Source organism: Choloepus didactylus, chromosome 3 (assembly GCF_015220235.1).
Source record: "Choloepus didactylus isolate mChoDid1 chromosome 3, mChoDid1.pri, whole genome shotgun sequence".
Classification (NCBI taxonomy): domain Eukaryota; kingdom Metazoa; phylum Chordata; class Mammalia; order Pilosa; family Megalonychidae; genus Choloepus; species Choloepus didactylus.
Window position 1 is genome coordinate 52,734,793 of NC_051309.1, and position 16,788 is coordinate 52,751,580.

At 37.3% G+C, this 16,788-nt stretch overlaps 1 protein-coding gene across 8 annotated transcripts in view; it reads right to left on the minus strand.

The window, feature by feature from the left end:
* FRYL (FRY like transcription coactivator) overlaps window positions 1-16,788 on the minus strand; it is a 289,611-nt gene that overhangs the window by 52,417 nt on the left and 220,406 nt on the right. For all 8 annotated transcript variants that reach the window (XM_037829764.1, XM_037829770.1, XM_037829766.1 and 5 more), the window contains 5 exons: window positions 8,377-8,498; window positions 7,320-7,510; window positions 5,804-5,898; window positions 4,161-4,768; window positions 3,754-3,851 (listed from right to left, as the gene is read on the minus strand). In XM_037829764.1, the coding sequence (XP_037685692.1) occupies window positions 3,754-3,851; window positions 4,161-4,768; window positions 5,804-5,898; window positions 7,320-7,510; window positions 8,377-8,498 (1,114 nt within the window). The remainder of the gene's footprint in view (window positions 1-3,753; window positions 3,852-4,160; window positions 4,769-5,803; window positions 5,899-7,319; window positions 7,511-8,376; window positions 8,499-16,788) is intronic.

The window sequence follows — 16,788 nt, forward strand, 5'->3', positions numbered from 1 at the left end:
AAAAAATAACTCAATGGATAATGTAGAAAGATGGTTTATGTATCAAGCACTTTTGTGAGTGCTAATGAGTATGGCTTTTTTCAGTCTGATGTTTTGCAAAACTGTTTTTGGTAAAGCTCACAATGGTTTTGTAAACCCCATACATAACCCTGTAACTGTTTTGAAGAAAAAAAAAACAGTTTTGTTTTGTAAAATCCATAGATGGTTCAACAAAGGAAATGCTTTGGTCTCAAGCTGTCCAGGACAGAGACAGTCAATTGCAGAGATCTTCAACATATGTGACATATTCAAGGAACTTCACTGAAAAGCTCTGAGGTCTGAGAAAACTGAGTCTTACATCTCCAATGAATGACAATCTGCAGGGTAGACCCCACACTGGTCTTCAGGGTATCACCTAAAGTTCTAAAATCATTGTCCAATCATTTAGAGACCACTTCAAAATGTTTTAACTTTTCAGAGTTTGTTTGCTAAGAGTACTGTGCAATCCAAACCAACAAATATTTGGGGAGAACTTACTGACCCAAGGTACCTTCTGTGTCCATTTGTTTCCTGGGTTTCGGTGAGGATATTCCTTGGCCTCTTCCACGGGACACCTGATCAATGCATAACTGGCAAAGGACCTCACTAGTCTTACATCCCCATCTACCACAAAAGGCTAGTCTCATCTTAATTAATTTCTGCTTTTAGTTTTCCTTAGTCAATTTCCTCACTTATTCTCCCACCTTATGAGTGTTTCGTAGTACTTTCATATACTGCTTAGAATATTTAGTAAACAAAGAAGAGTATTAATTTTAAATATACTTTCAACTTTCAAATGGACACAACTGACTTTTACTTTGATAATTCAGAAGACATTCAATAGGCTTAGACAGCCCCAAGTTCATCATTCAGACATTCTTACTGGGCAGGCCTGATAGGGAGGTGTGCAGGGTTGTACAGAGACCATTAACACTGTACCTCGGAAGTAGTTTTGTAAATCATTAAAAACAGCTGATTTCATGCATTAGTCTTTTACCCATTAAATAGACACCATGAAGAATAAAGAAAAAATAGCATTGACAATTCTTATTTGTATTTCACAATATAGTAACTTGTCAAGTCATGAAGAAACAGCCTAATTTTACACTTTCACAATTTATTTAAATTCTTTAAAATGAGATTTTTTTCCAGCAGAATAAAAGATGTAAGTAACACTTAAAGAATATTTTTCCTAAAAAAATATTTAAAAATAACTGATTTTTGAAAAGGGAGAAAATCCTCGTAACATATATTGAACAATTTTATGATAAAGCCAAAGACTTAGACTTAATTTTGGAATTAATTTAATTACCAGGTTAAAATATGATCCCCAAAGAGTATGCTTTAAAATAAACTTCTTCAGCATACTTTTGGCCATAAATAATAACTGAAGAGGACAATATCTGTCCTAAGTGTCACCTCATTACGAAATTCTGTGCTTTCCAAATGCACAAGCAGTAGAACTAGGAATATTTGCATAATGAGGAAGCACATAATGGCAGAAAATTACTCTCAACAGTTATAAGTGAGAGAATAATTAGGGAATCAATTTAATCCACATCCTGCAGTTTGCTAAAAGCATACCCAGAGGGAACCTTTGTGTGCGGTCCAACAGGAAGAAAATAGCCTTAAAAACAATTTATGAATCACAGAAGGACACATCAGATTTCTTAAAAACATTAAAGATATTTAGGAATTTCCCGTGTCCTGCTGTGATCACAATGGCAGATGCCTGATTCAAGGGGCTGCAAATGTGTTAGTCAGGCCAAGCAGTGCTGTCTATTTCAGCAGTTAGCAAGTAGTTATTCCACACATTTTCAGCTGCTACTCTACATGCTTCTACTCCTCTTATTAAAGGATTTGTGCTTTTTATTCTCTTGAATCCCAAATTAAGCCAATACATATTTTTCCTTATATTTTCTTTCTTACCCCTATTGCAGGAAAAAAAAAATCTTGTTTACATTTTTCTAATGACCTATCATTAGAACAGCAAAATAAGTCACTTTTATAAATCTTATATTTTGTGTCACTTGTAGAATTCATTAATGCAAATACATATTGTTGACTTTTTGGGGAAAACAATAATTTACAAAAGGTGATAACTTTATTTCTAATCACATTTTTTCACTCTCGCTTGATTCTTAATGTTCTTACCTTCTACAACTACCATTTTTATATAAGATACTAAGATATGTTTAAATTAATGATAATACTGACACTTCATTTTAAATACACACTTTAAAAATGACCATGCTAAGAATCTCTGAATCTCTAATTTTTTAGGCTTTTAATTAAGGATGGATTCAATACCATATTTTATTAAATTTTTTTTTCATTTATCAAATACTACCAGGTTCTTACTCTCAATGTTTAGTATGATAATTGGGCTGGTAGTATTTTTTTCATTACATTGGCATCCAGAGATATGTCTGGATGTTGAAATGTGGGCCCTGGAGAGTGGGTGCTTTATTTTTTTGGCTTTCTGCTTGCTTGCTCTTCCTATTTCCTGTTGTGCTACTTGCTAAATGAATCTCAGCTTTTAAAAAAATTTGCTTATCTTAAAAGCTCTTCCAAAGGATTTCATTAGTTTTCTTTGGTTGCAAATTTCACTTTTTAGCTAGGATATCTTAAAACATACACTGCTATTCATTCACCTCCCCCAGTTCACCTAATTTCCTGTTGCACATATGTACTTCATAAATTTACATAACTCCTTCTTGTAACTTAAAATTTACAGTCTGAAAACCCTTTTTTCCAAGACTCAGTGATTGACCAAAAAAAAAAAAAAAAAAGAAAAAAAATTGAGAATTAAATTTAAGCAGAAGGCTATGTGAAAATTATTTTTTGAGAGAAGAAATTAAAGATATAAAATCTCAAAATCATATTCTTTTAAAGTTAAGATTAAGAGCTATAATACTTTTAAATATGTTAGCACAGGATTTCAAATAGCTACATCTCTATTTTCAGGGAGGGAAAGAGCCACATAAGGAAGAAAAAAAAGAATGAAAGGAGCAGAGAGAGAAGATGAAGAGAGAGTCTTAAAAGGAAAAAGCAAACATAAAGGGAGAAAATTTTCAGAATCCCAAAATATATTATGCCCTCTTCTTCCTAGGGTCTTTGTACACGATCTTTCTTCTGCCTAGAAAACTTCTACCCCAGGCACACTCTCTACTCCTCATCCAGGTATCTTACTTTGGTTATAATTATTCCACCTTCAATGTCAGTTTAGATATGACATCCTTTGGGAAGACTTTTGCTTTTTGTGTCCTCAGAGTAAGTTGCCCTCTCATTGCACTTATCAGACATATGCTAATTGTTTATTCCCTTGACTGCATCTCCTACTATAAGCTCCACAAGAGTAAGCATCCTATCTTATTTTGCTTACGCTGAATCCAGAGCAGCTAACCCAGTGCTCAGTAAATATTTGGTAGTAAATAAATGAATGAATAAGAAACAGAGAGGAAGGTAGAAGATAAAGTAGGGAAATGGAGCAGAAAAAGAATCAGACTATGAAGAGTGTTACTCTAGTTAAATAATTTTATTTGCTGTCATTTGAGCAGTTGTAATTTACAAGCATTTCTATAGAACTCCTTTATATGCATTAAGAGAATAAAAATTTGGATGCAAAATTCAAGTAAGAGTGACAATAAAAAGATTTTTAAGAGATTTCCCTCCTAAGATAAACTCCAGAATAATTTCCCTATAACGTTATCTTTCAACATAAAATTTGCTTACCTTTGCTATTCGACTAGCTGTTTCTTTGCAAAACTGAGTTGGGCTGTCAAAATGCTGGATTAAGTGAGGCAATAAGCAAAGGATGTTAAGAGGAAAGCCTATCAAAAAAAAAAAAAAAGCAAACAATAACTAATTTTATTGCACATTACTTTAAAAGCTACAGGGTGTTTTCTTTTCTTTTCTTTTCTCTTTTTTTAAGTGGACAACAGAATCCATTTTCTTTTCATTTCCTGGGATACTTGACTTAAATTCTTTTTACCCTTTACCAAAGAATTTGTATCATCTCACATATAACAAAATGACTAGCTGTCTGCAGAAAAGGAGAATTATATTTCAAAACAAATGATTAATTTACATTTCACTGCATTAAAAACAGCAAAGTGCTGGTGCAATCATATTAACATCACCTGACAACTGAGAAGGATCCACCAACGTGTGCTTGGAGACAGCGATGAGTTTACTGAGGAGGTGCACCGTCATTTCTTGTGTAGATACTGAGGTAAAACCCTTAAGGAAGAGCTGTTGAAGGCCTGGAAAGTTGTTCCATTTCAATTTGCTTTGTACATTTTCAATCTTCTCTCGACTCTCTGATTTATCCAAAGGCAAATGGATAAGCAGTTTGTTGAGAAGCCTGAGAGCCAGGAGGTATTCGTATTCATAATCTGATTCTAATAAAGATGCTGCTATCCAAAAAATGGTGGCCATCAAGTTGGTAGGCTCAGTAGTGGACTGCACATCATACATTCCTTTCTCTCTTAGAGAGGAAAGGCTTCTAGTCCTTGCTAAGCTATTACAATGGTTTATCCTTCCATCCATTATGTCCAGTGTGTTACTCCGCCGCCGGTCACCTCTTCGGTCACCAATTAAACTTAATCTCAAAGAGTTACTTCTTGTACTACTGTTATATCCTAAATAACTGCTACTAGTAATGGGGCTTGTGCTTAGATTCAGTTGTCCAGTGCTTTTCCTGTTAGCTGCATACTTGTTTCCCATTATAGGATCATGGCATGAGGTTCTTTAAAGAAAAACGAAAAGATGAATGCACACACAACCCCTGCTTCAGCTACATTAATTTTACTCTTGAAAATACTGAAAAATAGTAACTACTAACAGGGACAAAAAAATCATTTTTAAGTATACTGGACTTTGCATAATCAAATTTCAGTTCTCTCCTCTGTATAAAAACACAATGCACAATTGTATGTTCTACTATGGTCAAGAGACTCCTTTGAGTTGGGTTGAGGTTTGACATGAAGAGAAAATTCTGCTACAGTAGTGACTGATAACTTTCAGCTCTGGGATTCAGGTATGCATTATGTCCCAAGCAGATCTCATTTGTCTTATCCCAAAACTTGATGGTCCCAATGTCCCTATTTTTGTCACTGTACATTATTTCCACAAGAACCCAGCTCAGAAATTTATTTTTTATTTCTCCTTCTCCCTTATATACAATTACCACTGATTTTAAAAATATTTACTGAATGCTTTCTGTATGTGCTGAGCAGTATGCAAAATGCCAGGTATGTTACGTAAAATCTACTGGAGGGAGAGATATGTAAATGGTACTTTGCTGTTACTAAAATACAAAGAACACACTGTGAGAACCCAAAGAATGGAATAATTAGCACTTCCTTGGGGGAGTTAGAAATGCTTAGCTAGGAGATGACATTTGAGATGGGACTTGAAGGATGAATGAATTCAGGGTTTGCAAGGCAGAGACAGTGGAAGGAGTGGCTGCTCCAGGAAGCGGGCAGTGTGTGAAAGGTGGCTGTGCAAGGGGCCTGGCCTGTTGGCGGAACAGCAGGATGTTGAATGTGGCAGGAATGGAGCTGGTGAGAGTGGAAGGGTACAAAGACATTAAAACAACAGCTTTGCCACTTAATAGCTCTATGACTTTTCCCAAGTCCTCACTTTCTGAATGGCAAATCATTTGATTTTCTGGGTATTATTCTCATAATCAATCTATCAAGAAAACAGTGTTACAGTCATATATACTAAGCTATTCAAATTCTATATACAAATCTACAGGTTGCCTAGTTTAAATTCTTACTGAGAAAGGGCAGAAAGAAGATCATAGTGCTTCATGGTTTCAGCCAAAGTATCAATTGCAGATTCCAATGTGAGAAGTAGCTCAATCACAAAACCCTAGAAGAAAGGGCAGCTTTTAATGAATTATTCTCTGGAGAAAGAAACCGCAATGGACTTCCCAATGAGATTTAAAAATAGAACAATCTCCACATTAATTACAAAATGATTTAAACTCTTGAGCAACATGATCTTGCTGATTAATGAAAACTCATCACACAAATGCTATAAATTGATTATAATGGTACCACAATTCACCTGAAATTGCTCAGGCCAGAAATCTAGGAGTCACCCTTGATTTTTTTCCTCTCAACAAACTATAGGGGATCCATCAGCTAGTCTTGCAAATATTACATTAAAAACAGATCCTAAATCCAACCCCCTTTCTCTACAAGCTACCACCATTTATTTCAGCCTGAATTCTTACACTAGCCTTCTAACTGACCTCCCTTGCTTCCCTTCTTACTCTCCTAAGCTCTCCACCCAGCCCCCAAAATGAGTCTGTTTTGTTTTGTTTTAAATGGAAACCACAACCCATCACCCATCCTCCTTTCAAAACCTCTGAGTGGTTTCTCATCAACTCAGTCAAATCCCACTGCTCACCATGGCCAAGCAGGTCTCACGTGACCCGAACGTGACTAAGCCTCACCAATCTCCTGCCCCTGTCCCCTCTCCACCCACCCTCCCTGTCCACTACACTCTAGTCACACTGGTTTTTCTTGATGTCCCTCAAAGAGGTCTATTCTCCCACCTCAGGGCCTTTGCACATTTTTCCTCTGCCTGAAATGTTCCTCCTTAGAGCAGCACAGGACATACTTCATTTAAGTATCTGTTCAAAAAATCACCTTCTTAGATGATCATATATGAAGCAGCTCCCTGTGCTCATCACTCTTTAACACCTTACTCTATTATTTTCACAGCACTTTTCACTAAGTGAAATTGTGTTACATATTATTGATAGATGCAAGACCTGTTCCCCCAACTGAACGTATGCTCCAGAACGCCAGGAATTTTTGTCTTGGTCACCACTGTATCTGTAGTGAACATGGTAAGTATTTGGGAAATATCTGCTGAATAAAATGAATTTCTCATCAGATAATGAAGACATCATTAGTCTATATAGACTCAAGTTCTCCAGTGTAATATGTCACTTAATTTATCTTAAAAAATTAAATTTATTATTCCTCTTTGCATTGAAATTTAACCTCTTATCTCTTTTACCTTATGATCATCCATGAGTGTGTGTATGTATATGTAAAGCTTTCTAAGACAGGACACAGACTGAGTTCATTAGCATGTAATTATATATTAAATACAAAAATCTAACTTTGTTTCTGAATTCTTTGTCTACTTGTTAACATCTGATGTTAGTAATTCTTTGTAATCATTATCTAGGTCCAGCTATAGCAATCTATAGTTGGTAATAACTCTTTGACACCTTGTAGCTGCTTAATCACTTCTAAAAGAATTTAATGAAATACCTGTGCATCTTCTCCTGGATCCCCTACAGTTTCTACAAGTCTGGAGAGCACATCAGAAAGTGTAGTTGCAGAAAGAGGCTGCTTTAAGGCCCTGAAAATCTGAAAGGATCTCCCAGCATAGTGTCGCGAAGAACAAGAAAGTGCTGTTTGCAGTGCAACTTCACTAAGATGATGCTCCAAATGAGTTCCTTCTGTGAAAGCAAATGAAAAAATTAAACGGCTTTTGTTTTTCAGAATATAGGGGTTACAATCAAGGCTAATCATTGAAAGCCTAATACCTAGCACAGTTCTTGGTAAATGGTACACTCAGTAAGTATTTTTGCTAAGTCAATGCCTTTCCTCTTCATTAAACTCCATTTGCATTTAAGATGACTTCTCCTTCTAATCTTCAGGAAAGCTGACTTTGAGACCAGGGTTTCTCAACCTCTAACATTTAGGGCCAAATAATTCTTTGCTGTGAGGGGCTGTCCCGTACAGTGTCTGATGTTTATCAGCATCCCTGGCCCCTATCCGCTAGATGCCAGTAGCAACCCCCTCTCCCTCCAACTGTGACAATCAAAAGCGTCTCCTGACATTGGTGAATGTCCTCTGGGCTGGGGAGTTGGAGGGGTGGGACGGATTGTTCATGGTTGGGAACCACTACTTTAGACATAATACTTTTACTGTGATTTTCAAAATGTGTTAAATTTTAGATCATAGAAGCCCACATCAGTATAAAAATGAATTTTAAGTTTGTCATCTTTACATATACCCTTTTGATATCATTCTTTCATAACATACAATAGTATTGTAATTTTACAATGCCATCATACCCAAAAGTAGAAACCCAGAATTTCCTAAATGGCGTTCTTATTTTTAAATAGTAAATTAATCTTTTATTAAAACAAACATGCTGAATGAAATGTTATCACAAATAATTCTTTAAAAAGCCTGTACAAAACAGTTTTAATTTAGCCACAGCAATTATCAATTTTTACTAAGCATTATCAAAAGTTTTAATATTACATTAAAGTATCTCTTTAAAAGAAAATAATCTCAAAGATTTACTGAAAGATACCTGAGCTTGACTGCTTAAAAATAGAAACCACATGTTTCAAAAATGCAGTTAACTGTTCAGCACTCTTTATGCTAGGATTCTTGGCAGAAACATCCTCATGGTTCCAAAGGGGCCCTCTTTTTCTGAAAACAGAGCACAGATACAATTTCCTGTGTTTGTTGTTTTAAACAGATACTAATAGTTATATTCATTCTTACCTCAAATGTACCTTTGCAATTAGGAAGAATTATAGTTCAACAAATCAAAGAGCATGTCATACAGCCCACTAATACTTTTTATGTATATGGGCATCTAATAGTCTACAGCAAATAGGTAAAGATCCAGGCTACCTATAATCGCAATGTCTTCCATCACTGGAGCCAAATTCTCTCAGAGGTAGTAGGAAGAAATGACTAGTTTTTCCAAGTATGAAAAGTAATGGTGACTGCTTATGTGTTATAGGTCAAAACATTATCGTTTGTGGAGGTTAGACTGTAGTTACATTAAAACATAAAGAAACTACTTAACTAGCTAAAACAACAGGAGAGTTTAAGACAGCATACAGGGCAGGGCAAGATGGTGGAGTGGTGAGGCGTAAGTTTTAGTTACTCCTCCAGGGCAGTAGGTAGAAAGCCAGGAACTGCATGGACTGGCCACCGCAGAGCAATTGGACTTTGGGCACACTTCATACAACATTCATGAACGCGATGAACAGCTGAGTTCAGTGAAATCTGTAAGTTTTCACGGCCAGAAGACGTGTGCCCCTCCCTGCCAGGCTCAGTCCCAAGGGAGAAGGGACTGTCAGTGCTGGAAACGAGGAGGGAAAACTGCAGTTGTGGCTCTTATCGGAAACTCATTCTATTGATCTAAACTCCAAACACAGATAGACCGAGACCAGACACTGGAGAATCTGGGAGCAGCGGAGACAGGGATAGCAAAAACAGCAAGGAACACCCAAAAATAAAAGCAGAGACTTTTTGGAATTCTGGGGAACATAGAACGGGGAAGGGCAGAGCTCAGGCAGAGTCAGGCATATATGCAAATCCAGAAGGTGGTTTCTCTGCTCCCTGGATCATTCCTTAATGGCCCTAATCTCCTTGTCTCTTAGCATTTCAATAGCCCATTAGAACTGCAAGGAGGGCCCTTCCTTTTTTTTTTTGTTTTTTTTTTTTTTGTTTTTTAATCTTTTTCTCTTTTTCTAAAACAATTAGTCTAAGAAGCCCATTACAGAAAGCCTCAAAGACTTCTAATTTGGGCTCAGACAAGAGCAGAGCTAAGAGAGCTCTGAGACATAAGGCAGTAAGTCCAGTGGCTGAGAAAATTCGCTAAACACCACAACTTCCCAAGAAAAGGGGGGCGTTCCCTCACAGCCATCTTCCTAGTAGGCAGGGAACACTCCTGCCAGGTGCCGGATCCACAGCCCAGAGCTGCCCCAGACAACCCAGTGTGATGGGGAGTGTTTCCAACAACACACGCACACACCACAAGATCGGGCGTGAACATCAGCCTTCCCTGCACCCTCAGCTGGTTGTCCCAGAGTTGGCAAGGCAGAGCTCTGTGAATTAACATGCCCCATTCAGCCATCCTTTCAGCAGACTAGGAACGCCCCTACAGAGCCCTGCAGCCCAGAACTGCCCTGGGGGGACGGCGCTCATGTGTGACATAGCACAGTCATCCCTCAACAGAGGACTGGGGGGTGCACAGCTTGGAAGAGGGACCCACTCACAAGTCCCAGGGGCCATACGCCAATACCAAGGACTTGTGGGTCAGCAGCAGAGACAAACTGTGGCAGAACTGAATTGAAGGATTAGACTATTGCAACAGCTTTATATCTCCAGGAACACCAAGGAGATTTGATTGTTAGAGACGCCCCTCCTCCCTGACCACTCAGACACCCGCCCCATATACAGGGCGGGCAATACCAACTACACATGCAAGCTTGGTGCATCAATTGGATCCCACAAAACTCACACCCCACTCACCACAAAGACAAAGTGGGGGAGAACTGGCATGAGGGGAATAGGTGGCTCGTGGACGCGACCTGTTGGTTAGAAAGTTCTCCACAAAGCTGTAGATCTGACAAATTAGAGAAAAGAGTTGTAATCGGTCTACAAATCCTAAAAGAACCCTATCAAGTTAAGTAAATGCCAAGAGGCCAAAAACAACAGAAAATTTTAAAGCATATGAAAAAAACAGACGATATGGAAAACCAAACCCCAAGCACCCAAATCAAAAGATCAGAGAAGACACAATACTTGGAGCAATTAATCAACGAACTAAAGAGGAACAAGAAGACCATGGCACAGGATATAAAGGACATGAAGAAGACCCTAGAAGAGCATAAAGAAGAAATTGCAAGAGTAAATAAAAAAATAAACAATCTCATGGAAATAAAAGAAACTGTTGACCAAATTAAAAAAATTCTGGATACTCATAGTACAAGACTAGAGGAAGCTGAACAGCAAATCAGTGACCTGGAGGACAACAGAATGGAAAATGAAAGAACAAAAGAAAGAATGGGGAAAAAAACCGAAAATATCAAAATGGACCTCAGGGATATGATAGATGATATAAAACTTCCAAATACAAGACTCATTGGTGTTCCAGAAGGGGAAGAGAAGGGTAAAGGTATAGGAAGAGTATTCAAAGAAATTGTTGAGGAAAACTTCCCAAATCTTCTAAACACCATGAATACACAAATCATAAATGCCCAGCGAACTCCAAATAGAATAAATCCAAATAAACCCACTCCAAGATATATTCTGATCACACTGTCAAATACAGAAGAGAAGGAGCAAGTTCGGACAGCAGCAAGAGAAAAGCAATTCACCACATACAAAGGAAACAGCATAAGACTAAGTAGTGACTACTCAGCAGCCACTATGGAGGCGAGAAGGCAGTGGCATGACATATTTAAAAATCTGAGAAAGAAAAAATGCCAACCAAGAATTCTTTATCCAGCAAAGCTCTCCTTCAAATTTGAGGGAGATGTTAAATTTTTCACAAACAAATGCTGAGAGAATTTGCTAACAAGAGACCTGCCCTACTTGAGATACTAAAGGGATTCCTACTGACAGAGAAACAAAGAAAAGAGAGAGAGATACGGAGAAAGGTTCAGTACTAAAGAGATTCAGTATGGGTATGTTAAAGGACATTAAGAGAGAGAGAGAAAAAATATATATGACAAACAAACCAAAGGATAAGATGGCTGATTCAAGAAATACCTTCACAGTAATAACGTTGAACATAAATGGATTAAACTCCCCAATCAAAAGATATAGATTCGCAGAATGGATCAAAAAAAAAAAAAAAAAAAAAATGAACCATCAATATGTTGCATACAAGAGACTCATCTTAGACACAGGGACACAAAGAAACTGAAAGTGAAAGGATGGAAAAAATATTTCATGCAAGCTACAGCCAAAAGAAAGCAGGAATAGCAATACTAACCTCAGATAAAATAGGATTTAAATGCAAAGATGTTATGAAAGACAAGAAGGCCACTACATACTAATAAAAGGGGCAATTCAACAAGAAGAAATAACAATCATAAATGTTTATGCACCCAATCAAGGTGCCACAAAATACATGAGACAAACACCGGCAAAACTAAAGGAAGCAATGGATGTTTCCACAATAGCTGTGGGAGACTTCAACACATCACTGTCTCCTATAGATAGGTCAACCAGACATAAGACCAATAAGGAAACTGAAAACCTAAACAATCTGATAAATGAATTGGATTTAACAGACATATACAGAACATTACATCCCAAATCACCAGGATACACATTCTTCTCTGGTGCTCACGGAACTTTCTCCAGAATAGATCATGTGCTGGGACATAAAACAAGCCTCAATAAATTTAAAAAAAATGAAATTATGCAAAGCACATTCTCTGACCACAATGGAATACAATTAGAAGTCAATAACCATCAGAGACTTAGAAAATTCACAAATACCTGGAGGTTAATCAATACTCTCTTAAACTACCAGTGGATTAAAGAAGAAACAGCAGGAGAAATTGCTAAATATATAGAGACAAACGAAAATGAGAATACAACATACCAAAACCTATGGGATGCAGCAAAAACGGTACTGAGGAGGGGATTTATAGCACTAAACACATATATTAAAAAGGAAGAAAGAGCCAAAATCAAAGAACTAATGGATCAACTGAAGAAGCTAGAAAATGAACAGCAAACCAATCCTAAACCAAGTAGAAGAAAAGAAATAACAAGGATTAAAGCAGAAATAAATGACATAGAGAACAAAAAAACAATAGAGAGGATAAATAACACCAAAAGTTGGTTCTTTGAGAAGATCAACAAGATTGACAAGCCCCTAGCTAGACTAACAAAATCTAAAAGAGACAAGACCCATATAAACAAAATAATGAATGAGAAAGGTGACATTATTGCGGATCCTGAAGAAATTAAACAAAAATTATAAGAGGAAACTATGAACAAGTGTATGCCAACAAACTGGATAATGTAGAAGAAATGGACAATTTCCTGTAAACATATGAAAACCTAGACTGACCAGAGTAGAAATAGAAGACTTCAACCAAGCAATCACAAGCAGAGAGATCCAATCAGTCATCAAAAATCTTCCCACAAATAAATGCCCAGGGCTAGATGGCTTCACAGGGGAATTCTACCAATATTCCAAAAAGAACTGACACCAATCTTACTTAAACTCTTTCAAAACATCAAAGAAAATGGAACACTACCTAGCTCATTTTATGATGCTAACATCAATCTAATACCAAAACCAGGCAAAGATGCTACAAAAAAGGAAAACTACAGGCCTATTTCCCTAATGAATATAGATGCAAAAATTCTCAACAAAATACTTGCAAATCAAATCCAAAGACACATTAAAAAAAATCATACACCATGACGAAGTGGGGTTCATTCCAGACATGCAAGGAGGTTCAACATAAGAAAATTAATCAACGTATTACAACACATTAACAAATCAAAAGAGAAATATCAAATGATCATCTCAATAGATGCTGAAAAAGCATTCAACAAAATCCAACATCCCTTTTTGATAAAAACACTTCAAAAGGTAGGAATTGAAGGAAACTTCTTCAATATGATAAAGAGCATATATGAAAAACCCACAGCCAGCATATACTCAACGGTGAGAGACTGAAAGCCTTCCCTATAAGATCAGTAACAAGACAAGGATGTCCGCTGTCACCACTGTTATTCAACATTGTGCTGGAAGTGCCAGCCAGGGGAATCCAGCATGACGAAGAAATAAAAGGCATCCAGATTGGAAAGGAAGAAGTAAAAGTGTCATTGTTTGCAGATGATACGATCTTATTTAGGGAAAACCCTGAGAAATTGAAAATACAGCTACTAAAGCTAATAAACACATTTAGCAAAGTAGCGGGATACAAGATTAATCCACATAAGTCAGTAATGTTTCTATATGCTAGAAATGAACAAATTGAAGTGACACTCAAGAAAAAGATACCATTTTCAGGGGCAACTAAAAAAGTCAAGTACCTATGAATAAACTTAACCAAAAATGTAAAAGACCTATACAAAGAAAACTACGTAACTCTACTAAAAGAAATAGAAGGGGACCTTAAAAGATGGAAAAATATTCCATATACATGGATAGGAAGGCTAAATGTCATTAAGATGTCAATTCTACCCAAACTCATCTACAGATTCAATGCAATCCCAATCAAAATTACAACAACCTACCTTGCGGACTTGGAAAAGCTAGTAATCAAATTTATTTGGAAAGAGAAGATGCCTCGAATTGCTAAAGACACTCTAAAAAGGAAAAACAAACTGGGAGGACTTACACTCCCTGACTTTGAAGTTTATTATAAAGCCACAGTTGTGAAAACAGCATGGTATTGGCACAAAGACAGACATATTGATCAATGGAATCGAACTGAGAATTCGGAGATAGACCCCCAGGTCTTCGGCCAACTGATCTTTGATAAGACCCCCGAAGCCACCGAACTGGTACATAACAGTCTTTTCAACAAATGGGGCTGGGAGAGTTAGATATCCATCTCTAAAAGCATGAAAGAGGACCCCTACCTCACACCGTACACAAAAATTAACTCAAAGTGGATCAAAGATCTCAATATAGAAGACAGTACCATAAAACTCCTAGAAGATAGTGTAGGGAAACATCTTCAAGACCTTGTATTAGGCGGCCACTTCCTCGACTTTACACCCAAAGCACAAGCAACAAAAGAAAAAATAGATAAATGGGAACTCCTTAAGCTTAGAAGTTTCTGTACCTCAAAGGAATTTGTCAAAAAGGTGAAGACGCAGCCAACTCAATGGGAAAAAATTTTTGGAAACCATGTATCTGACAAAAACTAATATTTTGCATATATAAAGAAATTCTACAAGTCAATGACAAGAGTACAGACAGCCCAATTATAAAATGGGCAAAAGATATGAAAAGACAGTTCTCTGAAGAAGAAATACAAATGGCCAAGAAACACATGAAAAAATGTTCAGCTTCACTAGCTATTAGAGAGATGCAAATTAAAAACATAATGGATACCATCTCACACCAATTAGAATGGCTGCCATTAAACAAACAGGAAACTACAAATGCTGGAGAGGATGTGGAGAAATTGGAATGCTTATTCATTGTTGGTGGGACTGTATAATGGTTCAGCCACTCTGGAAGTCAGTCTGGCAGTTCCTTAGAAAACTAAATATAGAGTTACCCTTCAATCCACCGATTGCACTTCGTGGTATATACCTGGAAGATCTGAAAGCAGTGACACAAACAGATACCTGCACGCCAATGTTCATAGCAGCATTATTCACAATTGCCAAGAGACGGAAACAACCCAAATGTCCTTCAACAGAAGAGTGGATAAAGAAAATGTGGTATATACACACAATGGAATACTACGCAGTAGTAAGAAGGAACGATGTCATGCAACATATGACAACATGGATGAACCTTGAAGACATAATGCTGAGCGAAATAAGCCAGGCATAAAGAGAAATATTATATGCTACCACTAATGTGAACATTGAAAAATGTAAAAAAAAATGGTTTATAATGTAGAATGTAGGGGAACTAGTGATAGAGAGCAATTAAGGAAGGGGGAATGATAACCCAGTAAGAACAGATAAGCCATCAAGGGTAAATTTAACATTCTGGGAATGCCCAGGAATGACTTTGGTCTGTTAATTTCCGATGGGTATGGTAGGAACAAGTTCACAGAAATGTTGCTATATTAGGTTATTTTCTTGGGGTAGAGTAGGAATATGTTGGAAGTAAAGTAGTTATGTTAGGTTAGTTGTGTTTTTCTTAGTCCCTTGGTAGGGTTTGTTTGAAATGCTTTTTTATTGTTTTTTTTTTTTTTTTTGATATAGTTGCTTTAAAAAAAAGAGTTAATAAAAAAAAGAAAAAGAAAAAACAATGAAAAAAATATGCAGAGCCCCCTTGAGGAGCTGGTGGAGAATGCAGGGGTATTGGGCTTCCCCACCTTAATAGTTGCTGATGTGCTCACAAAGGGGACTGGTGGTTTGATGCACTGAGTCCTCTACCACAGGATTTGGCCTTGTAAAGACAGTTGCTGCAAAGGAGAGGCTAAGCCTTCCTATAATTGTGCCTAAGAGCCTCCTCCTGAATGCCTTTTTGTTGCTCAGATGTGGCCCTCTCTCTCTAGCTAAGCCAACTTGGCAGGTGAAATCACTGCCCTCCCCGTTACGTGGGATGAAACACCCAGAGGAGTGAATCTCCCTGGCAACGTGGAATATGACTCCCGGGGAGGAATGTAGACCCGGCATCGTGGGATGGAGAACATCTTCTTGACCAAAAGGGGGATGCAAAAGGAAATGAAATAAGCTACAATGGCAGAGAGATTCCAAAAGGAGCTGAGAGGTCACTCTGGTGGGCACCCTTACACACAATATAGACAACCCTTTTTAGGTTCTAGTGAATTGGAGTAGCTAGTAGTAAATACCTGAAACTATCAAACTACAACCCAGAACCCATGAATCTTGAAGATGATTGTATAAAAATGTAGCTTATGAGGGGTGACAATGTGATTGGGAAAGAGCCATATGGACCACACACCCCTTTGTCTAGTTTATGGATGGATAAGTAGAAAAATGAGGGAAGGAAAACAAACAAACAAAGGCACCCAGTGTTCTTTTTTACTTTGATTGCTCTTTTTCACTTTAATTTTTATTCTTGTTATTTTTGTGTGTGTGGAAATGAAGGTGTCAGGGATTGATTTTGGTGATGAATGCACAACTATGTAATGGTACTGTGAACTGAACGTATGCTTTGTTTTGTATGACTGCATGGTATGTGAATATATCTCAATAAAATAAATTGGGGGAAAAAAAAAAGACAGCATACAGTCAAAGTGCCCCCAAACCTTTCACGTGGTCACACTGCCACCAGTCCCCACCATCTCCA